The sequence below is a fragment of the Hippopotamus amphibius genome, chromosome 1 (genome assembly GCF_030028045.1).
Source record: "Hippopotamus amphibius kiboko isolate mHipAmp2 chromosome 1, mHipAmp2.hap2, whole genome shotgun sequence".
In the NCBI taxonomy this organism is placed as follows: domain Eukaryota; kingdom Metazoa; phylum Chordata; class Mammalia; order Artiodactyla; family Hippopotamidae; genus Hippopotamus; species Hippopotamus amphibius.
Window position 1 is genome coordinate 228,362,743 of NC_080186.1, and position 27,938 is coordinate 228,390,680.

The following is a 27,938-nucleotide window of genomic DNA, read 5'->3' on the forward strand; positions in this document are numbered from 1 at the left end:
ATTTATAACACAGATGTGGGATGGCACTTAGAACCTGAAGGCAGACTTGCAGCTGAATTTCATTCAAAAAGAAATGCAAGGAGGGAATAAGGAGATATGTGTATAAATACAGATGATTGACCTTGATGTACCTCAAAAACTGGTACAAGAGTGTAAAGCAATTATATTCCAATATAAAAAAATAAAAATTAAAAAAAATAAATAAAAAAGAAATGGAACTGGGAACTGGAAAGTTGCTGAAATCCTAGGAAATATTCTCTGTCTTGCTACACAGAGTTGACTTTTGAACAGCACAGGGATTAGGGGCACTGACCACCTTGTAGTCAAAAATCCACTTCTAACTTTACAGTAGGACTTCCATATCTGCAGTTCCACATCCACAGATGCAACCAACCATGGATTGTGTAATAATGTAGTACGAACTTACTGAAAAAAATCTGTGTATAAGAGGACCTGCTTCAAACCTATGTTGTACAAAATAAAAAAAATCAAAAACAAAAACAAACACCTGTGTTTGTTCAAGGGTAATTGTACTTCTCTTTGCAGACTGGTTTCCATTTTCTTCTTAGTAAATAAAGAAGTTTTTTTCTGCAAAAAAGTTTAGATAGTGCATTGAAGATAGCCACCCAGGTGCTATCAAGTTCATATGTTACTATTCCAGGCATATGCAAAGACTGCTACTATTTTCTCTCTCTGATTTTTTTATCTTAATTCCAAAGTCCTGACAGGGATCAAGTGTCCATCCTTGTCTATACAGGGGGGCAGCTAATGGGGTTATTATAAATTGAACAAATATTCCAAATGGCATCTACAGCAAGTATTATCCACAATTTATAAAAGAGTAAACTAAGACTGAGAAGTATGGATTATTTTCCCACATTCATGTGGATAAAGAGTGCCAGAAACAGAATTCAAATCCTGAGGTTGTGCAAGTGCAGGGCCAACACATCAAAGTGAGTGCCTTCTTCAATTCTGCATCTAAGAAGCTTTGCTCACCTCACCCTAGTCTCAGCTCTGCTAATGCTTCATAGTTCTTTTCACTATGCATGTGTTCCTTTACTAAAATGTGGCACCTTCACAACTTTCAAAGAAATGCAAAGTTGAAAACGTTTCATGGATTCAGATTGTACAAGTTTTTGCAAAGAGGATAAACATGAAATTATGTATGTTCTTATTGATTTTGTATATAAACAATTTGCCTTTCAGAAGATACTACTAAAAGCAGAAACTTACCTTCCCATTCTGTTGGGATATCCCCTACTTCATAGTCTATTTCTCTTTTATTTGCTGCTTCTACAATTCTTTTCTCTCGAATAGTTTGTCCTGAAAGACAAAAGTGATTACTACATTTTTAAATGAACCCATGACAGCAGTTACTACAAGAAATATTTTCTCTTTAGATATTGCACACCTCCTCCTATGATAAGAGAATTGACAGAAAAAAAGAATAGATTCCATTTAGAATTAGGTATATTAGAAAAAGCAGTTTCTAAACTACTTTAGAAATTTTAAATTTCCTACCATAGTATGCAAAATTAATTTTGGTAGAACAAGTCTAGATTCTGTGTACAGAAAAAGAGAAACCAATTCATTGGTAGACCAATAAAAAACATTTTAATAAACAACAGAGTGTTTAACTCCTTCAAACTCTGCAAGTATATACTTTAGAGGTACCAGTAGCTGCTACTGCCTGAGGGAATCAACATTCATGGCCCCACTATGGAAAATAATATGGAGGTTCCTTAAAAAACTAAAAAGAGTTATCATATGATCCAGCAATCCCACTCTTGGGCATATATCCAGAAAAGATGAAAACTCTAATTTGAAAAGATACATGTATCCCAATGTTCACAGCAACACTATTTACAATAGCCAAGACACGGAAGCAACCTAAGCATCCATCAACAGATGAATGGTTAAAGGAGATGTGGTATATATACACCATAGAATACTACTTGGCCATAAAAAAGAATGAAATATTGTTATTTGCAGCAACATGGATGGACCTAGAGATTATCATACTCAGTGAAATTAGAGAAAGACAAATATTATATATCACTTATATGTAGAATCTAAAAAATAATACATATTATCTTATTTTCAAGACACAAAGACTCACAGACATAGAAAACAAACTTACGGTTACCAAAAGGGAAAGGGAGAAAAAGGAGGGATTAATTAGGAGTATTGGATTAATAGGTACAAACTACTGCACATAAAATAGAGATAAGCAACAATGATTTACTTTATAGCACAGGGAACTATATTCAATATCTTATGATAACCTATAACAGAAAACAATCTGAAAAGTGTATGTATATATACACTTTGTTGTACACCTGAAACTAACATGATATTGTAAAACAACTATATGTCAATCAAATAAAAAACAGTCTTCATTATATACTTTCAAAGCAGCTTTGTCAAAATGGTGGTTTCAAAATATATTTCTTTGTCATTGAAACTTTGATCCTGAGCAAACCAGGTAAGTTTCCACTTCCCAGCAGTTAACAAGTGTGCCTGCCTACTCCAGGGAATGCAAGCTAAGACAGAGAAGACGTTGGTAAGTAATGAGAGGAGGAGTATGGCTTAACGAAGATCAGGCCAGTCAGGGAGAGAAATCTGGGCCTTACAAAATACCACTTTCTCTTCCCACTCCTGGGCCAACCTTAACACTATACCAAATAGAGTGGGTGAAATTCAAGAAACTGGGTCAAATTCAAGAAGTTGATTTTGTTGCCTGCAAATCTCTCTCCTACACTACCTGAAATTTAAAAATTCCTTCAGGACTTCCCTGGCAGTCCAGTGGTTAAGACTCTGCGTTCCCAATGCAGGGGGCACAGGTTCCATCCCTGGTTGGGGAACTAAGATCCATCATGCTGCAAGGTGTGGCCAAAAAAATAAAATAAAATAAATAATCCTTTAATTGCAGACAAAGAAGCTTCTTGGAGTGACTGTGCAGGAGAAAGGGAGCCACAAAAGGGTAGCCTAAGAATACCGAGTGGCTAGTTTTATTTTCTCTGCCTTAGTAATACTTAGTGAAAGGCTAGGATTTCATAGACAAGCCATTAATGGCTAATAACTTTGAGATGAGGTCAGAGAATCTCTGCATTTTACTATGGATTCATTTAATCAGGCTGATTTAATCCTAATACAGAGGTTCTCCAAGTTTTATAAAGAGGAGTTACCTTTTGCTTATCTTATCCAATAAATATACAGTAGGACAAGGGATTAGTAGTAAAGTCCCCAGGTTGTAGGGACAAGAATTAGTGTAAAAGGAGCCTATAACAATGACAGCTGCATTACTCTCATAGCAGAGGCTCAACATATATACATATTTCTTTTACTAAAATGCTATTTATATCCACATATATAAACATATCATAATAACAAGAGTTACCATAAGTTTAGCATAGACTAAATTTACTAAAGTATGTTTACATGACAATTTTCAAAATGTTTGAAAGAGTCAAAATATCTGTGTCTTCATATAGTCCTTATCTAAATACCAGGATGTAAGTATATCTTTTTAGCAATAACAAGTACAGAAAAGAAAATCATTGTCTAAAATACAAAACGCTAACAGATGGGCTTCTGAAAGTACGTGTGTGTTCTATAAGCTTTTAAGTGTACATGAATAAAATTTAGCACACAGGGAGAGAACAGAGAGGTCTACCATTTCCAGCACCACGACTAAATGCATATATATTATAAATAAGTATATCTATATCTCTGTGACATAAAAATTAACTTTTTATTCCTACCCTCAAGCTTATAAACTTCATTTAAGGTATCCTAAGAGTTTTAAAAATCAAAAGCCACACCTATTTGTGTGTATATGGAAAGGCAAGAATAATTCACAAGTTAGTCGCTGATAATTGCTGAAAAAAAAGATGACATCAAAGGTTTATGAAATGCATGTACACATCTTTAACAATAGAAAATAAGGCCATTAATCTATTGAATAAACGCTTGGTAATCAGATATGGGCTTTCCCCCCCAAGTAAATTGTTTTAAGACTGCTCCATTCTTTGGAATAAATGCTACTTGTATAATTTTTAAGAATTGGGAATAAAACTTATGCCTCCTACTGAGTAAGAAATTATGCACAAATTGTACACTTACTCATTCTAATATGCTTTCATACAAGAGTTGTAAAGACAGTCCTATTTATCATAGCAAAAAAAATTTCCATCTAGTAAATGGAGCAAATTTTAAGTACTTACTCAAGTGTCAAAATTTTAGGGTCTAATTTACATTTAAAAATTAACAATAACAAAAATACTTAATCTAATATATGTATAGGTTTAATAAGTCCTAATACAACAATAAACAATTGACAGTGGTGTACTCAATGAGTATTAAGTAAAACAATATGGTTATTTTACTTAATATTAAACAATATTAGATTTAATTAAAACAGTCAGAATAAAAGTTTGAATTCAGGTGGATCATAATGGCCAATGGTATATGGATTTAGAGACTGTGTAAGTAACAGTACTATTTCCCAAACTTGAAAAAAATTTAAAGCTACCTGCCATTGAACTAATTGCCCTATGAGGACAGCAGATTTCCTATTCCTTTATTTAAAAAAATATGGAATCCATTTAGTTAAAAGAAGAAAAAAAGGCAAGATTCCCAGGTATTGGGCAGATGATGGGTTTAGGTAAAAAACAGATTTCATTTGTTCTACTGGGTTTCTGGGATACAGTATAAGAACCCTGGACACAGACAAGGGAAAGAGGAGCTGGAACAGAGAGTCCTAAACTTCAGTCATTCAAGTGCCAGTTTTGCAATTTTGGTCATACTTTGTAGTATTACATCCCTAATATCTTTCTTTAATTTGGCTTGCTTTTTTCTGCAATATTCACTTCTACCTTACCCCCCCAAAAACCCATAAAATCACTGACTTAACATACCAGTTGTATTCTGTGTTCAAACATACATAAAATAGATACATATCTTAAAAATGTAACAGGTTGTCTTTGTACCCCTGGAAGTCATCTTGTAGACTGCGTTTCAAAAACCACACTGGTCTCCTGAGACAGGCCCAGCAGCATGTATAGTGATACAGGGCAGAGGAACCAACATTACAGTAAGAAATTCCTGTGGATGGGAAATGGCTGATGAACATCAAAGTCTTGCTTGGATTGTGTCTACCCTTCATTTCATAAAATCCTATGTTATCTACAATGTTATGTTAGGTTTGAAAGAAGAGGGCAGAGAACTTCGAAGTAGGAAAGGAGTGGTACCTGTCTGAGTATACACTTCTGAATAAGTTTGAAAGCATGCTAATGTTCTGTATATTCAAAAAATTAAATCAACATGGATGTGAAAGGGGTCAAAAAAGGAAATGAAAGCAAACTGAAACAAATAAACCCAACTTTATTTCAGACTAATAACATATCACACTGAATGGGGAAAGAAAAGAAAGAACTATACCAGGTAACTTATGAACCTGGTATTTGCCTATATACCCTAAGTCTCAGGCAGGAAAAGAACTGCAAACACACCCTGAACTGTCTATAGTATGTTTGTTTTCTGCATTGGTATGGGCGAGGCAATTCTGAAACTACTCTAGATATATGATTTAGCAAGTGAGTAAATGTGTTAATGTTATTGGAAGCCAGGGTTCTCATTGTGGAAGGACATATAGATATGTAATGGGGAAAGGCAAAAAAGAACAGGAGTCAGACTGAAACTGGAGATATCAGTTACTTAAGATAGATATGTATTTGTACACAAATATATGTATTTCCATGTATACATGTATATATTTTCCTGGTTCTATTTGCAGAAGGAGCCTAGAAGCAAAGACCCTGATAGCAATAAGGACTCCTAGAGCCCAAATCTTGGTCTCCATGTCATTATCCAACAAAAGAAACCAGGATTCCTCAGAAATAGGGCTGATTCCAGGTCTAGGGCAGAGTGGGTTCAAGATGAGCCTGGAGCATCTTGCTACACCAGAAAACAAGAGTTCTCTAAGTAATAATGATGATGATGTTGATGGTGACAGGGGCCTGTCACAAGGACTTAAGGGCCAGCTTAAAGGTGCTGACACTGGCTAAATCTGGGATAACCTGGGCACCAAAATAACACAGGAATTATAGATCAGCAATTGTTAAAGTGTGATAGGGAGCTCCGCGGGGTACTTATGACTCTTCTAAGGTGTCTGTGAGGCCAAACCTATTTTAATAATATTAAGATGTTATTTGCCCATTTCACTTTGATTTTTTCACGAATGTACAGTTGACTTTTCCGGAGGCTACATGATATGTGATATAGTAACATACTGAATGAGGAAACAGGTATGAAAAACCCAGCTGTCTTTTATTATGCCACACATTAGGGGGATTTGTTAAAACAAAGCAATGCTACCCTTTTCTCTAAATGTTTCTGTTTTGGAAAGTATAGTTATTTCTGATCAAAAATATATTCTTTTGGTAAGCTTGTAATGGATTTATTAGAGTTATTTTAAATGAATTAATAAACACTTTTAAAATTCTGTTTTAGTTTCAATATGATAAATATTAACACATATCTCATAAACAAAGCTTTTTCAATCATTGTGAAGAGTTTAAAAGTATCCCAAGACCAAAATGCTTAAGAACTATATACTACCGGGCAAAAAAAGAAACCCATAAAGCCAAACCACTAAAGATATAGATAAATAGATGGACAAATAAATAAGTTGAGATAAAAGAGCTCTTGCTTACCACAGTGCTGGAGAGTAAATGTGCAGCAAGTGCCAGAGCTGGAAAATCATCATTTTGTAACCATCTTGATAAAGAATGGTCCTGGCAAGAATCATTAATGGGAGGGGATTCTGTCTTTTGTTTCTATTTGGAAATAATTTTCCTTTCCTCTAGCTACAGGGTGTTCTTACACATTTGAAAGCTGACTAAGACTTAGATGTTAAAAGGATGGTTGGGTCAGAAATTTATAAAATTTCTAATTTGGTACCTCAAATACTGCCTTCCTAGGGTCTTAGTGACCCTACTGATAAGTAAGACCCTTGACAGGTACCAGTCTGAGGCAGGTGACACCAATGGTCCAGAAGAATGAAACAGCAGACATCTCTCCTTCCCTGGGCTACTGTTCCTTCCTTAAATCCATCCACACAGGCCATGGAAAATATTTAAGCAGCCTTTAATCTTTAAATTTTTAAGCATCAGAACTCACAAGGTATCTATCATAGTGGAAAAGGAATTTTCTTCCATCAGTACCAAATCAAAGGTGGAGGCCTATATTGGTTATAACCCACTAGCACATGTGATCTTGGTGAGGGTTTTCAACCAGCTGTCTACTTCCAGCCTAATATTTCCCACTGGTGGGGCACTGCGAGGAGAGATGAATGGAATTCAGGGGTGACTTTGGGATGGAAAAAGAGATTGGGCTGAGTAAAGTGACACATCTCTGAGATAGCTTTCCCCCTGAAAACAAGCAATATTCAGGCCTTTGATGCCTGACAGGAGTCCCTGGCTTGGAGGAATGGTAATGAAGTAGGTAGGATGGCCAAGGTAAGACCCTTTCTGTCTGACTGATGTCTGGCACTTTACCCCAGTGGCAGAGACCACTGCAAACCAGGTGATAATTCTAAATCAGTTTGTGTGGTGATATATAAAAGACTGAATTTTGCATACAAAAGGAAGTTTAGAAGTGTCAATGCATAATATATGAAAGTGAGGGTTACTGAAAGCCAAGAACCATACTACATATACTAGATTTGGGGACTTTAAACCCTTGTTATTCTGAACCATCGCAAATTCAAAAACAAAAAACAAAAAACAAGTAAGAGTACTAAAATAAGAATCCTTACATTGAAAGTCATTTTCCCATATGACTTAGAACATAATTCGACTGAAGTTACTCAGATGTAGCAATTTTTTACTAAGAACCTGCTATGTACTAGACAATGTTTAGGTGCCTTTCATATATTACCTCTTATCTTTAAAACAATCTTTTAGAGATGAGAGAAAAGAGCCATAGGGTGATTAGATTATCCAAATATACATAGCTAATTAAAGTAGTACAGCCAGTATTTGCACCTAAGCATTTTTATGACTCCCAACAGTAAGTATTTTCCATTTAAGATTTTAAAATTAGCATTTACAAAGTTTGCACATGGTATCATTACAGATATCCAATTAAAAACTAATGTTTTATTCCTATCATAGGCTATTATTTTCCCATAGTGATCAAATGAGGCATTCCTGCTTGAAAATGTGATGATTCTATAATTTGACATATTCTACATATATTTATGTGAGCATGGAAGACTATCTCAGCAGGTCTCAGCAGGTAATACTTTTTTTAAAAGCAATTAAAGAGGTTTTCCAGATAAGCTTTCTGAATTTTTAAGACTGCCAACTAGTTCAATGGATTACCTAAAATCTTATTAGCCTCCCCATTCTTACGGGTTTCCTGTAAGGAATCTCAGCTTCTTCTATCTTAGAAGATACAAAATTATATAAAAATGCTTGGCTATTCTAAAAATGCCTTATATAATATGGTTTAACTTTTCAGGACCCAAAAGCTGAAAGATCTTAAACTATACCCAGAAAAACAGCAAGAAAATCCTAAGGAACCTATTTTTGTATTAACATAAACATTTTGTGGCAAGTTTATAGCACACCAATATTCTTTTGTTTAAATCTGACTTCATTAATTTTTCAAAAGCCATAAATAAAATTTGTAAAATTTAGGTCTGAAAGTACATAGGAAGAATATCACAATTAAAAAAAAAAAGATGAACCTATTGCAAATTTGTGTCTGTGCTCTCCACATGGACAATAAACTCTTATTTACTGTTTTTTTTTTTACCGTTCCAAAGCAATATTATAAGCAAACAAAAATTTAAGGTTCCCAAAATGTTATTCAACCAACAAATATATATTAAAGAGTCTATCACAATAATCTAGAAAGATTCATAGTTAAAAATTAAATAGGTTTTCTGATTTTTGATTCTAGCCCCAAATCAAGTATGTAAGTCTTAGAAATGTCTAATATTTTACTTCATTTACTTCTTTTCCATTACTGTGGAAATCAAACATTGAAAATTGTTGTTTTTAAAAATAAAAATACTTGAATGCTACGTAAAAAATCATCTATTTTCCAAACTGTAAGGAATTTTTGATCCTCAGAAAAAGTGCAGCTGTAATTACTCTTGCTCCTTACCGCCTAATCATTAAACAGAAAAATTCATGATGGATTCATACTATTTAGTCCACGTAATAATGTGTTCACTTTGAAGAGCTGAAAGAGAAGCAGCCATTTCAGGTTTTGATTGATGTGCAGGAAATCAGTATCTTGAAAGTACTTTATTCATCTAATACATTCTACAGTTCTTTGTAAAGCTAAATTATCTTCAATGTATAAAGTATATTTATATTGAGAATTTGAGCATTTAAGGAAATAACACAAAAAACTAACATTAGGTGATTCTGCTATAACTACATTGGAATCATGACAAATGAGTTAAATGTCTTAAATACACATAAAAAAAGAGAAAGAAAATAAAGGGGCGGTGTATAAAATTTTTGTAGCCAAATTAAATAGGCTTTAAGCTATATCACATGGAAATTCCAGGTTTTAAAAGGACTACCTTACAATGAGGAAATTTATGACCGACTAAAAAACAATTTTTGATTTTATAGTGAAAAGTTCTTAACTAAAGCAAGCAAATTCCAATCCAGTACACCCTTAATATAAAAAGGAATAGTATTTTCTCCTCTTAAAATTAGCAAGCACTCACAGTGTGGTATAAATCAATATAATCAAGTATTTGATTTCCACTTCGAGAATCCAACTTGAACACTTGGGGCTGTCAACAGAGAAGTAAAGAGAGAAACTGAAGGAATTAATTTTTAAAAAGTGGCAAATATTATTAGAATTTAGAGAATTATAAAATTATGCCACTTGTAAAGCTTGGGCCTAGCCCAAACTTTATTTTCACATTTGAAATGTAGACGATATGGCTGATTATTTGATTGATTTCTAGATCCAAACAGTTTCACACAAATCAAATAGTACTTGGTCATCTATCAAAGATCATAAAAGCATCAAAGACTGCACTGTTAGCTCCCATTGCTAATTCATAGAATATATGACAGTTTTAAATATGGATAATTTGGTGAAAATAGAGTCTATTTTGTGATGCATTAGTCTTAATTTTAAAATATACATATTTATTTATTAGCCCATGAAATTACTAATGCCCTTCATTAACCTATTTAATTTGGTTACCATCAGGCACTACTTATTAATGAACAGAAATCTATTCTAATATAGATAGAGACCACATAATCACCTAATGAAACATGACATTCATCAGCTTAACAGGACCTATATTAGTATTTGTGAACCAGATTCCTGAGTGTAAAAATCTGGCTCAGTTGGTAAGAGACTGAAGTGTCAATAATTTTCAAACTCTTGTCTTTAAAAATACCTTTTTTAATAGAGGTTGAATTTATGAAACTGTTCAAAGCAGAGTTTCTCTGGCTGAGGCAGGCAGGCGTCCAAAGTACAACTTACCTTTTCTTGTCCTCCCCGTCCCTGGAGGCAACCTCCTCACACTGCTGGAGCTCTAAGGAGCGCTGTAAAAAATCATTGATTCAGACCAAGTACTGTGCTTCTGAAAGTGCGAAATCCATCCATGAACATATACTGGTTCTCTAAACAAAATCAAGATCTTGTGAATAGCAGCAAGACCATCATATTGTTTCCCTCCCTACCCTACCTTTCACAGTTAATCGTGCGATCTGTCACAAATTCTTGAGTAATCAGGTGTAAGACAATGAAGGATTTTTCCTGCAGGTCCATACCCCAAGGTGATATAGGCCTACTTCAGTTGTGGAGCTATGATTTAAAGCTGGAACCTGACTTAAGGCTTGCTTCCAGTGTTTAGACAGGGTAAGTTCAGTAAGAAATCATTCTCTCACTTTAGAGTAAGAAGTCCTTAGGAAGAGACAAAGAAGTCTGAAAACTGCTCTTCAATTCACAGGTCCTCAAGGAAGCATGCCTCCACTAGAGAGTCATTCTCAATAGCTCCTTTAGGCCTTCAGACCTGTAGGCCCCTGTGAAGGGCAAGAGACTGCGGTAGTCTGAAGCCAATCACAAGCAGTGAAAGGAAAGACAGGAAAGAAAATGGCGTGAGTAACTTATATATAGTACCCCATTATTTTAGTCATTAGTTTAAACTTTCTCTATGACAAAACTGTACCTTGGCTAATAATAACTTATAAAATTAGATGACATAAATTTTACCTCCATTCTCTACTCCACATTCACTGGTAGAAAGACATGCTAATAAATTGTGATTTTACCAAAAGGAAGGCTGTAGGAACATGAAAGGGTAAGATTGGTCTCATTTTGCTTGTCAAGGTTGCAATAAAGACCATTCATTCTGCTGTTTTCACTTACTTATTCCTTATTTTCCATTGATATTCAAAAAGATAAAGAAAAACTACAGTCACAAATAGTGAAGATCTGCAAAATGGTAATATTACTTTAAGATAGGTATCTCCAAAATTACTGTGCACATAAAAGTGGGGACTACCTCTACTCAAGAGTAATGCCTGTCAGGATATTACCTACAAAAGAATCAAATAATTGGACTTAAAAATTCTGTTTTAGTAGTAATAAATTATAAAGCTTAACATTTTTTTCCTACTCCTTGCTACTTTATAAGCTTCCAGAGTCAAGAGATCATATAATTTAGTCTAATTCAGCAACAGAGCAGTAACATTTTGTTAATGTAGTTTTATTCATCAGTATTATCTGACTCATTTAGAAAAGGAACAGAATCATATTTATTGAGCAACATTTATACATATGGTACTTAGCTGACGCTTAGACTTCCCACATCCTCCTTTTGTGTTGGGCCTAGAGCAACTTAACTATTGTATGACAATAGCACCACCTATTGGCTGACAAAGGCATTGGAATAATCCAAAATACCATCTGCTTCTTTGCCTTTAACTGACACGAACGCATAATTTTGGGCTCTTTTCTTCTGCCTTTTATTATTAAACTTGCCTGAAAAAAATCTCAGCTAATTTAAGCCCACTTGAAAAAGATTATTTTCTCATATATATATATGTCTCTTTTCTTTTCTTTCATCTCTCCTTTTAAAAACCCATAGTTACTGCATCTCTCTTGAGTCCATTGCTAACCAATATGTGTTTTTGCTAACATGCAGCAATTCAGATGAACTGAGGATTTAAAGGGATTTGTGAATTATTCTAGAAACTGAACTACCATTTATAACACAATTACTATTGGAAAATGTGTTGAATTTAAGCAAGCTGCTTATGTGGAACTTTTGGAATTCAAGTAATTTGTAGGTTGGGAACTTGCTATAATACAAAAACATATAAAAGCATTAAGACTCTCAGTGTGGTTTCTAAGGCAAATAAAGGAATAGAATTCTGATTCAAAGCAATATTGCATATACCTTTCCCCCTCTACAGAGCTGATGAACATCTGCCTTGTCCTGTGGAATTTGAATCTTGTACTACACACAGTGGAACACTCAAAAATGATGAGGTCTTTTGCTATATTGCAGTGGCTCTTTAAAGTTACACCAATGATACAGGAGAGAACACTAGATCTCATTATTATAACTTTATCTCGATGAAAATTACCAGAATTACATCTATAACTCTAATCACTTAATGAACTCCAATCATGAACTTGGATGTCCTTATACCTCTGTTACACAGAGTTCTGCGAGGGTGAGTCAAAAATTATCCGCACTCTGGCTGCAGAATCTATATTGATGTCTATTCTTTATTGTTCAGAAATCCTTTCTTTAGGAAACTATTCACTATTTTATTCCTTTTGACCCTGCTCTGTCCACTGAGTTTGGGTAGTGGCTATGACCCCTCCATCTACAAGTAGGAATGTAAACTAAATCTGGCCATAGTATTACATTCTTTTAGCCACAAAAAGTATGTCAGGGATGGGCACATGACTCCAGCTGGGCCAATCAGCATGTTCCTAGAATTTTTGCTGGAGCTTCCAGGAAAGACTCTCAACCTCTGTGATCATGATCTACAAAGACCACACAGACCTGGAACTGCTGAGGCCAGCTATGCTACATTGTGGAGAAAACCTACCTATGAATGAAACCAATTGGGAGGAAGGTAGAGTCATGCGATAGAGAGAACACACCCTGATGACTGAATCTAGTTCAATTTCTGTTCAGTTATATTTTCTAAAATAGTATATTAGGTAGAGTAGGCTAAAGTACAGTAGGAAATAAGCTCTAAAATTAAAATATACAAAGTATATTTCTATTTTACTTAACAGTCCTGGGTGGATGTTCAGGTAGGTCAGTCACTTAAAGATCTAGGCTGATGGCTATTCAGCCATCGTCAACACATGACTTCCAAGGTTTCCTGAGCACTGCCATTTCATTCAGCCAGAAAGAAGAAAGAGCACTGAGAAACACATATGGAGATTTTTATTGGTCAGGTCAGGAAGTGACTCATCACTTTCACTCACAATGCACAAAAATCTAGTCATATAGCTACACCTAATTTTAAAGAATGCTGGTAAATGTAGTCAAGCTGCATGTCCAGGAAGGAGAAAGTGGGCTTCAGTGGAAAACTACTGGTCTCTACAAATATATTCCTGGGTAAAGCCAAATCAACAAAGAAATTGAATACCAGACCATATCATTTTGGCCCACAGAAAATTTTTCCCCTTTTTTAACTGAATTATGGTCGATTTAAAATATTATGTTAGTTTCAGGTGTACAACAGATTTGCTATTTTAAAGGATTTTTACTCCACATAAAGTTATTATAAAATATTGGCTATATTCTCTGTGCTGTACATTACATTCTTGTATTTATTTTGTACCTAGTAGTTTGTACCTCTTAATCCACTTCACCTATCTTGCTTCTCCCGCTAACGCTCAAAACTGTTTTTACTGAATTAAAAATCTGGTGAAATACCATTATGCATATTTTAGTGCTATTGTAAGAAATAGTCCAGGAAAAAAATGTATCAAATCTATCCAACGATGTTGTAAAAGACACCTATTCACCGCATCACATAATATCTACTTATGAAAATTGTAGGAGAGAGTCATGTCAGATGAGTACTAAGGATAACAGAAAACAAACAATTACCATTTTTCTCTTACAAGACTAGGAAAAATTAACAACGCTGACCCAGTGTCACTGACAGTGCAGAAAAATTAACAAGCTCTTATACTGTTGGGAATGTAAATTAGCCAGTATGAACTGTGTGACCAACTCTTTCCTTTTTTGGACTGACTACCAAGAAGCTGAGCAGAATGCCCACAAATTATCTCCAGCAGGGTAATTACAAGAGATTTTGTACTTTTTTGATTGGTTGACTTTTGAGAAATTAGAAACATATTTTTTTAAGAAATAAAAGCAAAATGAGGCTATTTTTATTTCTGTAAATCAAAAATTAGTCACACTACTCCAAAATAGTTGTTTTAGACGATTGATCTCATAGCCATTGGGAAGTTCTGATAGGAAGGTTATCCCTTTTTGAATCGGCTGCTACAAAGCTCAGAGTTACATTTGTGGTCCACTCAGAAAATGTGCAGGTAATTAGAGTTTATATTAGAGCCTCATAACTGGCTCCACTTTCCCCTCACCCTGATTTTACTTCCTCTCTTCACTGCAATTTTATGTCTTTGTCTTTGAGTCTTCTATCTCCTGTCTGTTCCAGAAGAAGGAAGAGAATGGTCTTATAACACAATTTTATTGTATCACAATTCTATCACTCTTCCTATACAAAACTTAAGATTCTACTGCATGTATTTTTCTTAAAAGCAAAAATCCAAATTCTTCACCTCATTTAAATATATATATAAATATAAAAAGATAGTTATATATAATAAATATTTATATAAATACATACAAAGTGCGTGAGTCAAACACTTTACTATATATGGGAGAAAGAAAAAGAAGGTTCAAGTTGCTCACAATCTGGTTCAATGGTGCCAATATGTTTTCATTATGACTCACATCAGACAACCAAATGGCCTCACATTCCCTGAGGCACATCAAAACACATGGTATGTACAATTCTCGGCATGATAGCAACAACTTTGTCTCTTTGGTTATTACTGATCTGAGACATACTAGTGGTCTCAGGGGTCAGATGGTTAAGAACAGAGATTGACTACAACACAGAGAGACAAGTTATAAGAGAAATAATGCTCTATGCTATACCACACGAAAGAAAAAAAAAATAAGGCACCCAAAACTGAGGAGTAAATACAAATGGAAAACTTTTGATCAAAGATACCTATCAAACAGGGGTTAGGCAGGCAAATGAGGAAGAAACTGAGATTAGAAGGATTATTCCAGAAAATGGAAAATTTAAAGGACAATTAGATTTTACACAGGGAAGATGGTTCACCATCTTCTGGGCATTTGAATATATGCTACTTTTATAGTATGTCATCTTCCTAGCATCACTAAAAAGCTAGCTAAACCATACAATAGCATTTTTACATAAACAAAGCCAATTTCTTCAAAAACAAACATATTTCCAACATGACCATTTTAATGAAAATAATGTTTAAATACAGTTTTTTTTTTCTGCCTTAGTAAATTCGATTCCATTCGTGTACTCACTTTCTTTTTGGCTCTCCTGCTAATTATAAATAAGTCATTGTATAGATGACCCTTGAACATTACTCAGGTGAGGGGCTTCAACCTTCTGTGCAGTCAAAAATCAGCATATAACTTTATAGTCTGCCCTCCATATATGCGGTTCCGCTGCATCTGCAGATTCAATCAACCATAGATCGTATAGTACCATAGATATTTACTATCGAAAAAAATTCACACATAAGTGCACCCGTGCAATTCAAACCTATGTTGTTCAAGGATCAACTGTATATCGTACTTTAACATAAGTAGGTCCTACTGAGATTGGTTTTTTGACTTAGAAACTATCCCAATAACGCAATTATTTCTTATTGCCAATCAGTGTTACTGCCTCTACTATCACCTTTTTACCAATCTTTTATGTGTAGAAAATTACAGGTAAAACTGGCAGAGAAAGGAATATTATGAACCTTGATAAATCCCGAATCTGTTTTTGCACACTACACCAAGTCAGCAGCTCTGCTCTGAGGATAGCTGTATTCTGCATAATGTTCAAAACACATAAATTTTGTGATTTACTTTTTTCACACTACCTCGAAAAGATTCTGTTGTCAGTTCTCAGGCAAGTTTTCCTGACTTCTCAAGCTGTCATAAACCTCCCTCAAGGACTATCATCTGGGGTATAATGGAGTAGAAAAGAGTCAACTGGCACAATATTCAAATTCAGACTTTTGCCATAATCTCAAAACAAGATTGTACATTCCATAATAATGTTCTCTGTGTTAAAGTTTGGTTTAAAATATACTCCTCTACCTCACAGCTATTAAGATAGCTACTATTAACCTCCCAAACAAACAAATAAAAAATAGAAAATAACAAGTGTCAGGGATGTGGACAAACTGGAACCCTCGTGCACTGCTGGTGGAAATGTAAAATGGTACAGTTGCTATGGAAAACAGTATGGTATGCCTCAAAAAAATTAAAAATTGAATTATCATATGATAAAGTAATTCCACTTCTGGGCATATAACCAAAAGAACTGAAAGCAGGGTATATGTGTATATCCATGTTCATAGCAGTACTACTCACAATAGACAAAAGATAGAAACAACCCAAGAGTCCACTGATAGATTAATGGATAAACATTTGTGGTATACAGATACAATGAAATATTATCCAGCCTTAAAAAGGAAGGAAATTCTGACACATGCTACAACATGGAAGAACCCTGATGACATTATGCTAAGTGAAATAAACCAGTCACAAAAAGACAAACACTCTATGATTCTACTTACATGAGATACCTACTTTCTTCTATGCTCACAGAAATAGAAAATAGAGTAGTGGTTGCCAGAGACAAATGGGGAAGGATGTGAAAGGAAGGTTGTTTAATGGGTATACACTTTCAGTTTTTCAAGATGAAAAGCGTTTTGGAGGCTGGTTGTACAATAGTGCAAATATACTTAATACTACTAAGCTATACACTTAAAAATGGTTAAGATGGTAAATTTTATGTGTTATGGGTATTTTACCACAGTTACATATATGTATGTATGTATGTGTGTGTGTGTGTGTGCGCACACACGTGCGTGTGGATAAAATTTACAGATTTTGTAGCCCTGTTTCGACAATTCTTCAACTTTCGCTAACTAAGGAGTAGTCCCCTCAAAGGAAGTAAATGGACACATTTAAAAGGTCTGGGGCTTATCACAGAAGTAGAACAAGCATGTTTTTCCACACATTTCATCTGTACTTGTCCTTCAACTGAATTACAAACTCCTTATATACAAACACAATGTCTACTGCTTATTGTAGACAGTCAATATTCTATGCCAGGCAAATACAAAGCAATTAATGCTGGTTAACCTAAGAATGGTTAGGTAGCTTGCTACTCATATCTCCAAATTTTCATCATAAAATTTTAAAATAAACTAGAACTGAAAGAAACTTGGGAGATCCTACTAGAATCATCATCAAGCCATTTCTTAAAGCTCTTAAAAACCAAGGAATGGAGGGACTTCCCTGGTGGTCCAGTGGTAAAGAACCCATCCTGCAATACAGAGGACGCGGGTTTGATCCCTGGTCAGGGAACTAAGATCCCACATGCCATGGGGCAACTAAGCCCGTGTGCCACAACTACAGAGCCCATATGCCCTGGAGCCTGCACACCACAACTAAAGGAGAGAAAACCTGCACACCACAACTAGAGAGAAGCCCATGCACCACAATGAAAGATCCTGTGTGCCTCTACTAAGACCCGATGCAGCCAAAAATAAGTAAATAAACAAAACTTTTTTAAAAATTCAAGAATTAACATTAAAAAAAAAAGAAATGGAAACATTCCTTCATCACTCATTCAAAGACACTATGCATTAGGTTAAAAAATGTCCTCAAAGAATGTTGTAGAACTAGACAGAGGTGATGGTTGCACAACAGTGTGAATTAACTAAATGCCACTTAAATATAAACTTGAGTCAAGGTCACACAACTCATTGGTAGAGAAAATGGAATTTAAATTCTGGTCTGTATGACTTCAAAGCCTGTGCATGTACCATTTTCTACTACCCTGTAGTGTCAACAAATATACAACCAAAATAGTTAAACTGCTTTATATAACTAAAATGTAAGTCTGGGTATATTGAATACTTCTTGTCAAGAGCACAGTTAGCTGTAATGGAGGATAAAAATCCAGGTCTTATTCCTTAAATAACTTTTTAGCACTTGATGAGATCCTAAATTACATGGACTAAAAACAACTTTTCCCTAGAAGTGAGTTTTTTTTTTAATCTTTCTTAATAAAGGAAACTCTTTGTATTAAGAAAGACTGGGTTTATAAAAAATTGCTATGTCCTCTTGTGACCTATTTGTACTATTTTTAATAAAGGGCTACTTGAGTATATTGGCTCAAATAGTATATAATTAGAGGCTGTAATACCACAGGGATATATTTGATCTTTAAAACTGCCATATTAAAATCCTTTCTATGTATATTGCAAAGAATACAAAATTCTGATATAAATTCAAAATGCTTAATTTTGTAGATTAATATGTATAGGTTTTTTTTAATATACCTTGGCTCTCACAGAGAGATGGTAGGGATGGAGAGTTTTACCTAGCAAGTTGTGTCAAAAGCAACTTGGGGCACTACTCACAAAGCCTGAAAAAGGAGATCCAATGGTGAATGTTCTTCTGCCACCACTCCCCTTTCAGATCACCCACCTTAATCCACTCTGGTCAGACTTTGGCATCCTTACAGTCTCAAAGATGATATTTTGCACTGCCTCATTGCTTCTAGCAAAAGGATGAGTAACGTCTAAATCATGAAAAAGAATGAAGAATGACACTTCTACACTACAATGCCTTCAAGAAAAAAACACAGAAGTTACAGGAGGAATTCTTATTCAGGTGTTAGGATTAAGATCAACTTTTCTGAGATTGAGAAATAAGGTGATTAGCCCAGGTATAATGGCTTGAGGAGAGCTGCCTGGGAGATAGCTTTTGACAACACTAACTTCTCAATGCAAATTATTAAACATTTCCATTACCCCTGCCCTTAGGAAAACTCATTTATCCAACAAGAACCTTCTTGTTTTATAATTTTTATTTTTTAAACTCTTTATTGGAATATAATTGCTTTACATTCTTGTATCAGCTTTTGAGGTACACCAAAGTGAATCAGCTGTATTTATACATATATCCCCACATTCCCTCCCTCCCACTCTCCCTGTCCTGGCCCTCTAAGGCATCACCCATCATCGAGTCCAACAAGAATCTTAATTTTATAACTCTAATGCCTCATTCGTCACTTCATATAAAAACAAAACCTATACACACCTTTGAAATAGTTCAAGATATCCTATCTGATTAAAGAGCATCCACATTGTAAACTCATCTCCTTTTCAAAAAGTTTAATCTGAGTAAGCACTAACCCCAGGATACAAAAATAATTTGACAACTGAGTTATTCTGCAAGAAATGATATGAATATTTATCTGTTTTTTATTTAAAATGGATAAACAAGCAAACATATCTCCTCAGCTGAAAGCCATCCAAACATAATTTCAAAACTCTCCAAATTGTAAAGGGAAAAAAGAGCCAAAGGAATGAATTTTTAAACTTAGTTCCAGAACATATTAGGAGTTTAAAAAAATATTAAAACTGGGTCTTATTCAGATACACACTTAAATTTGTGATATGAAAAAGAAATGAATTCATTTGTCAATAAGAAGGCAATTTTGCAGGGAAAAATATGAAAAGAAACAAGTCTCGATTTTTTTCACTTCACGTTTAATAAATTGCTTTGAAAGCAAACTTTGTTCTTTTATTCCATCTTTCACAATATAAGGACTATACAATCGTTGATAAATGAGTAGAAAGGCTTTGCTTTCACCACAGTGACAGTATATACCCTTACATAAATGCCACTGATGCTGACTCCAGGCATACCCAGAACCACCAAACACTCCATTTTACTCCTTTTACTCCTGACCTTAATATCTCAGGAGGAAACCCTACTGGGATGAGATATTATTCTGGGAATAGTTGGGTCGATTCTTTTTTAGGCTGTGGGCTCTGTGGTGGGTTATAATCCTACCTGACAAAGACAACGTTCTTGTCATGGTTTAAACAACGTGAAACATCAGAGAGAAAAATGTGGTTGTTACAGCACTGAGGTTCACAGGTAGTGTCCACCTAGTACAAACCATGCGTTGGTTCAGAAATTACTGAGGTCAACCCGCATCTCAAATAGTTATGGCAGTGTTTTACTTTGCATGTCTCTACAAATAGCTAAGATTACCTTGACACCAGCTAAGCTGAAAAACAAATGCTGAATAAACTTAGATTTTTTTTTTTAACACTGCATAGGCAACTGGTTAAGAGCACAGACACTGGAGACAGACCATGTGGCTCTGCAATTTACCAGGTTATATTTAGTATTACTTGAATTCCCTGTGCCCCACTGTCCCTATGGACAAAATAGGAAAAATAAGATAAAATACGATAACAGGATAATTTAGTGGCTGTATGTAAAGCACTACGAATTGTACTTGGCACTTAGTATTACGTGTATTAGCTATTACTATTATTATAAATTATTCCGTTGGTTGATTTAGTTTAAAAATCATACTACAATTCAAATAAAATTTTTTATATTGAATTTAAAGAGATAACATTCAGATATCACATGAAGCCTCAAAAGAGAAGCAACACAGAAGTTTGTTTTAGTGCTCTCCCTAGGCTGTTATGAGGCCAGTGAGAATAGAAGATTTTCACAACAGAGTGTAAGATTATGTTTAAGAACTGGCAGTTTTACTACTGAAGGGGAGAGGTAGGGAAGGGGAAGTCCTGACTCTCTTGAAGTTCAGATTAGCTTGGTGTCCGGTAGAGTCTAGTGACTTTAGGATCAAAGGAACATGTCAGAAGAATTGGTAGGAAGGTCGAAGGTAAGATGGAGAAGAAGGAAAACCCTGACTTACCTCCTCCAAATGGACACATCAAAATTACAACTATTTATAGAGCAACTATCTATGAGAACAACCTAAAAACTAGCAGAAAAGATTTTCCACAACTAAAGACATAAAGAAGGAACCACAGGGACTTCCCTGCTGGTCCAGTGGTTAAGACTTTGCCTTCCAATGCAAGGGGTGCAGGTTTGATCCCTGGTCAGAGAGCTAAGATTCCAAATGCTTCCCAGCCAAAAAACCAAAACATAAAACAGAAGCAATATGGTAACAAATTCAATAAAGACAAAAAAAAAAAAAAGAAAAAAAAAAAAGAAGCATACCTGGTTTGCCCATGGCTGCCACAGAGATTTTTATTTTGATTCATGGCATGTGAAAGCATCATTGGAAAGCAGAAAGAAAATAATTACCAAGTGGCCCTTAAAATCATCACTTTCCTTTAGGAAACATGGTGAACATATGTCTAAAAAGATGTCTTCTAGTAACTAAAAATAATGACTCTTTTCTCCTTATTAGTAGAAGGTAATTTGAGTGTCTGCCTGTAAGATTTAGCCACTACAAGAGATGTTTATTCACCCTGCTGGATAAACTAAATTTTGCTTATAATTAATAATTTATTTATGTAGCTAAAAGATACATACATTTACGTCTTGGCCAATTTTTAAAACTGGCATTCTCTTATTCTAGTAATGGTCCATTTCTTGTAATGAGTTAAATTAATATCTTACTTACAGTCTCTATAAGAAGGGGAAGAATTTAATATACAAAGACTAGGAATTCTTGAAAAATTCATGAAAAAAACTGGGACAGGTGAAAATAACCTACAACCACTCTGAAGAGTCATTAGTGCTTCTACTGGCAGTATTTCAACTATTGAGTAAGAAATATTCAAAGGGACAATTTAAAACTACTTATAATCAAAGGGAGACAAAAAATGATACTAGCAAATGGAGGATATATTTAAATTGAGACATAAGAATATTATTTAATTACCATTTTTCATATCTTAGAAATTTAGGCTATAAGCCAATCCTTTGAGATTAAAAATTTTTACTTTTTATATATCCATTTAGATGTTATTTTGGAATATCAGCTCTCCATAAAATACCATGTTAATTTAAATTATATTTTTTAGTCTTTTCACTAAAATGTTAATCTTTATAAACGATCTGTGCTTTGGACAAAATTTTGATAGTTAAGCAATCATTTATTTTCCGTTGTGCTTTATAATATTAGAGCAAAATTGTGACAAACTGAATATACTCTGGAGAATTCAGATTGACAGCCCTTTAGAAATTTCATTTACTTTAAAATTCACTTCAGATCTTATCTTTCATATGAATGGGATCTAAAAGTGGTAGTAACAGCTAGCATACCTTTGCCAGGGAAAGGGTACAACTTTGCAACTTCTTAAAAGTTCTTAAACTGTTCAGTTAAGAGTTGTGCAAATCTTCAACGATGGATCTGAGATGATTTAGTAGAGTATCCTCAAGGTCCAAAAGAGTTATTGTGTCTTTTATTTTTAAGTTTTTTTCTGATGTGGACCATTTTTAAAGTATTTATTGAATGTTACCATATTGCTTCTGTTTTATGTTTTGGTTTTTTGGCCACAAGGCATATGGGATCTTAGCTCTCCAACCAGTGATTGAACCTGCACTCCCTACATTGGAAGGCAAAGTCTTCACTGGACTGCCAAGGAAGTCCCAGTTATTGTGTCTTGATCTATATCAATGGCCCTTCGAAATTTCACCCTGTACTATGAAAAATTACAAAATAAAGTTCAATCCATTCCTGCTTGCAGCAGTATGTATCTCATCAGAATTTCTTAATTCAAGGTTGGTTTTCTCTTTGATGAGACATAAGTGAGACGCTGTTTGATTTTTATTAAATGTAATTACTTGTACTTGCCAGAAAGAACAGAAATAGAGTTATAATCATTAAAACAAAAGAACCAGCTATTCCCTCACCTGAGGATTTCTTAAAGACATCAGAAGTCCCTCAAATCACAATTTGACAATTAACATCTAAGTTAATAGGCAAAACAGAGGTTAAATATATCTTTACTTGTATTGTTTACCAAATAGTATTTCTGTGGTAGAAAATTACAAAATATTCATTAACATTCAGTTTGGAAGTTGGGCTTAATTACTATTTTCTAGGAGGTAAATATATTTCTTTGAGTTTTGGGATTTAAAAAAAAAAAGATTTATGTCACAACATTCATGGTTTCCAGCTCTTTTTGAGAACTATTATCTATTTGCTTTGTGTGCTTTATAAAATGCCTGATAGATGTGATACCTTCTTCAAAAACATGATTCTTTAGAAAATGAATTCTATAATATGCTTGCTACAAATATGGTCTCTTCCACCCCCTCTGTCAACAGTAGCTTAAATAATGCAAGTACAAATGCCACTTCTTTAAATATCTGATGGGTCCCCAGCACTCTGGCATGTGTTAGCTTTGTCCCCAAGCTTTTTTTTTTTTTTGGCCTGTCAGCTGTGAGAAACAGTTTTCTACCAATTACTGTCACAATATGAATAAATTCAAAACTGAAAATATAAGCACTGAATATTTTCAGTAAATTTATCCCAAAACTACATTAAAATAGGGATTTAGTATGTAAACAAGGAATTTAGCAAGTAATAAGGAAGAAGCATCACACTGTACTTTTTCTATAAATAAAAACACAATATAAGAAGACAAAGGGTAAAGCACTCACGCACAGAAGAGAAATGGGCAAATGACAGTGAGCATGTGAAATGAAAAGAAAGTTACAGCATCAATTAAGAAACACGACTCCCGAACACAATGTTAGAGTTGTTGCTGGGTTTTTTCCCCTTTTTGAATGATTATGACCTAATAACAAATAATTTTTAAAAGATTCATATAGCATTTGTCTCTGTCCAACACTAGTTTCCTTAGTATGCGTCTCTAAAGAAACATTAGGCCAGCTGCTGGTTGCTACATGATTGTAGTTTGAAAGGTGTTAAGAAACATGCTATAAAAATTAGCAACCTTCTTAGATTATTACTGTTAATAAAACCTCAAACAAGATAGAGTTGACTCTTACTCTAGACTGGTTCTGTGCCAAATTTTTTCTTTGGGGGGGTTAATAAAAATCCTAAGTTTATAGGTACAACTAATAAGTGTACAGGTTGAGTTGGCTCTGTGTATACAAATCCCAATGGTCTGGTCCATCAGCCTAGTTGGGTCAGAACACTGCTCTTCTAGTCCTGAATCACAGTTGGTACATCATGGTGATGATCCACAATTATTCCCAGGACACATTCTTTGAAACTCGTTTTCAGAATAGGCATTATGTTGCCCGTTGTGTACTGTCACTCAATTCTTCTCAAATGTCTTTTTTATACTTCTTCTTGATGGTATGTGTACTTTATAGATTGCAGTTTAACAAACTGACACAGAACTAGAAGATGTGTGCCTGAAAGTCACAGTTTGTGTCATTACTGACCTCTACTCTCTGACTTTCCCTCCCTCCCTTTTATCACCCACATTCAGTCAAAGTCATGTTATCATTCCTTTCCTCCAAATGCCCCTCACAAGTGTGCATCTTTTACAGCCCACTGCCACCCTTTACTTCACACTAGCAGTACTTGCCTGTATTACTGCAGTAGCAACAGCTTCCTAAATGATCATGTGCACTCCAATCCATCTTGTATAACACTGCCAGAATAATTTCCCTAAATTAGCCCTTTAATCACGCCATAGCTCTTTCAGAACTATTCGAAGGCTTGCCATTACCTACAGAAGTATTTATCAAAACATGTTTTATAGTATCGCAGAGTTCACGAGATTTTAGTTTCAGTTTAAAAAGAATTATTTTGCCATGTGAAGCTTAGCAGAAAAAGTGGTTTCCGTACAAGATTTTTCAGAGCTTTCAATATACTAAAGACACATTACATATATCCAAAGGTGGGAGAGTACACATTTCCCAAATTTATTTCATTGCATAATTCTTCTATCACACAATACCTTGAAATCTCACCTAGAACACTATGATGGTTTTTGAAAGTACAAACTCCTTAGTTTGCTCTTTATGACTCTCTAACATCTGACATCTAACTATTTCTAAACTTACCTCTCACTAACTTCTGTAAGAATTTCCACCCTCAACTAGACTCCACACTCAATGTACTCTGAGCAAGCTACATGTATGTATGGCTCTGTCCTCCCTGTCTGTAAAAGCTCTGTAAACTTTTCATAGCCAAGTTCAAGCTTCGGTTCTTTCACAAAGCTTCCCCTAACATTTCAAGGGCACAATAATCTCTTTCTCTTCTGAACTATACCACTTACACTTCAACTAATGCTCCATGTGGCACTCGATCATTTCCAGAGTCTAGAGATTTGCCTTTGAATTTCACTTCTCTTCTAGAGACTTGACTTTCAATTTAATTTTTGTTTGTGGTTCCCTTTCCCTTACTAGAGAGCAAGGTCCTTGAAGAAAAAGGCATATCTTTTGTATATGCCCCATAGTATTTACAGCTTTGCAATTAACAGGGCCTAGAAAATATTTGCCAAATAGACAAAAAAAAATTTTTTTAGGATAGTGTGCTGCCTGCCCCTCTAGATCCAGTCCCTGTCTTTCTAGAAGTCCTCTGCCCTAGAAAGCTAACCTATATAGGTTACATCAAAGGTTCCTTTGCCTTCTGGTTTCTAATGGGATTCAGATATTAGGAAATACAACAGGAGACTAGAGGGAAGGAGAAGAATGAGGTCAGAGAATTTATTTTGCTTGCTCACCCCCTGCAAGGTCAAATAGGTTGGCTGTTTCCCTTAGCTCAAGGTCACAACTCCAGGTCCAAGAAACCACTTCTCACACTTTCAGGCTTGGAAATGGTAAAGACACCCTGCTGTTAACCCTCCAGTATTGTTTGCACTTGTGGTTTCCTACACCCTGTGCTTTCCCTCCTAGGCCCTGCCCACACCTTTACACAGTCCCTTTATTACCTAATTTGAATGTGCCATCTGTTTCTTGCCTGAATCCTAACTGATACAGATGCTATACAAATTGTTTGGCTGTTTTAAAAAATACTTATTAGTCTCATAATACTAAGAATAGACAATGGATTTGTTTTGAAAATCTAAGACTAAATACAAGCTATAGTCTACAATGAGTTTTGGCTTATGATTCACTTGAGGGAAGAAACCATGACTTATTCATCTTTCTATCCAACCCTGTGCCTAGGGAAAAAAAGTCGCACGCACACTATTCATAAGAAACATTCACATCATTGGATTTAATCAACTGTGGCAAAGATAGTTTGTGCTCACCAATTATGCACAAGCTCCTCTATATCTCCCAGCCTCCCTTGCAGTTTGGTGGGGGGATCACATGACTAGGTTTTGGCCAGCGGAATGCAGGTAGAAGTGACATATGCCTCTTCCAGGCCCAGCTCTTAACATCATCCCAAGTGAGCTTTCAGCTCTCTTCTCTCCTTGTCAACCTTCAAGATTTTTTTCCAAGTGATGAAAATATAAAACAAATAACAGCTGCCTGATTCAAGAAATAAATGCTTGTGTTTAAGCCACTGAATTCTGTAGTTTATTTATTATTTCTCTAATTGAATTCAAGTATTCCCTACTTATAACAATTTTGCATTTTAAATAACAACTGATTTTTAACTTCCATTTAGATATGATAACTTTCTCATGAATTTTTTCATTATTTCAAGATATAGTGAAGACTAATCACATGCTCCAAACTATACAATGAATGAAAATAAATGCCTAATTTATTAGTGACAAACAGAAAAAAGAACTGAAAGCATTCTTTTTTATTTGTTTGGCGTTAAGTAAGCCTCAGAATAAGATAACTGTAAACTGAGGTGTTGTCATCTGGGGAGTTCTACTTCCAGGCTGAGATTCCAGGAGCTGGCCCGTGTCTTGTTCCTCTTGGCCCTGTAGTGACAAGAGAAGGGGCTGTTTTGTGGTTGAAAAAAGAGAAAAAAAGGCAGAAAGAACAGTCTTTCCAGCAGTTTGGAACATTTATAGATTTTCTAAGTATTTTCTTTGTGTTCTCTCTTGCCTATGTATGTTGTATATTTTCAGCTTAAAAGCATTTCTCAAAAAATAAGAAAAAAAAAAAGAACAGAGCTGTCTTGCTCTCTTTCTCTATTAAAAATACACTATTTTCTTAAGTAATATGTTAAGCTTTTGAAAATTTTATGCTCCAAATATTTTTAGCTTTTTGTAGCTACTTAATACTCATATTTAGACCATGGAATATTATCAAAGAAGAACATATTTGTTACCTACCTATACTTACCCACCTAAGAAAAACCAAATATATACACGTACATAAATTCATACATAAAAGTAGATGACCATTTTGTGTCATTTGAGTCTTAAAAATCTCATCTTTTTGAGATTTAGTCTTTCTAGTATTATGTTTTATTGATTTGGGCAACTGTCCTTGGCTTTGTGCTCTGTTCATAGTCTGAACATGCCGTTTTGTTGAATTTTGATGATTATGTGGGAACACAACAAGCCCCCTTATCTTGCTGCCATTACATTTCTTGTGGCTACAATTGCGGACGTTTTTGTGTTCTTGCCCTTTTAAAACAATAGTTAGTGAACTGCCTTTGGCAGACTTTCCATCTCCATCTCCTCATTAGGATTAATAACAGATATACTGTAAGTAATTTCTTTTTAGATCTTTTCTGTTTCTCTCCTGCAGAGCTTTCTGAAGCCGCCTCTTCTTCTTCTTCTTCTTTTTTTTTTAATATTTATTTGGTTGCACCAGGTCTCAGTTGCAGCAGGCAGGCTCCTTAGTTGTGGCATGAGAACTCTTAGTTGCAGCATGCTTGTGGGATTTAGTTCCCTGACCTAAACTCGGGCCCTCTGCATTGGGAGCA

At 34.9% G+C, this 27,938-nt stretch overlaps 1 protein-coding gene and 1 long non-coding RNA gene across 3 annotated transcripts in view; both read right to left on the reverse strand.

Annotated features, from left to right (window-relative positions):
- The window catches only part of NDUFAF2 (NADH:ubiquinone oxidoreductase complex assembly factor 2), a 151,333-nt gene that overhangs the window by 67,052 nt on the left and 56,343 nt on the right, over positions 1-27,938 (reverse strand). Inside the window, exon 2 of one of the 2 annotated variants that reach the window (XM_057742843.1) lies at positions 1,234-1,323. The exons of the other annotated variant lie outside the window; for it this stretch is intronic. Coding sequence (XP_057598826.1) covers positions 1,234-1,323 — 90 coding nt within the window. The remainder of the gene's footprint in view (positions 1-1,233; positions 1,324-27,938) is intronic. 2 annotated transcript variants of the gene reach the window in all.
- LOC130857339 (uncharacterized) overlaps positions 26,923-27,938 on the reverse strand; it is a 54,531-nt gene continuing 53,515 nt past the window's right edge. The window contains exon 3 of the long non-coding RNA XR_009054803.1: positions 26,923-26,982. This is a non-coding gene — a long non-coding RNA (uncharacterized LOC130857339). The remainder of the gene's footprint in view (positions 26,983-27,938) is intronic.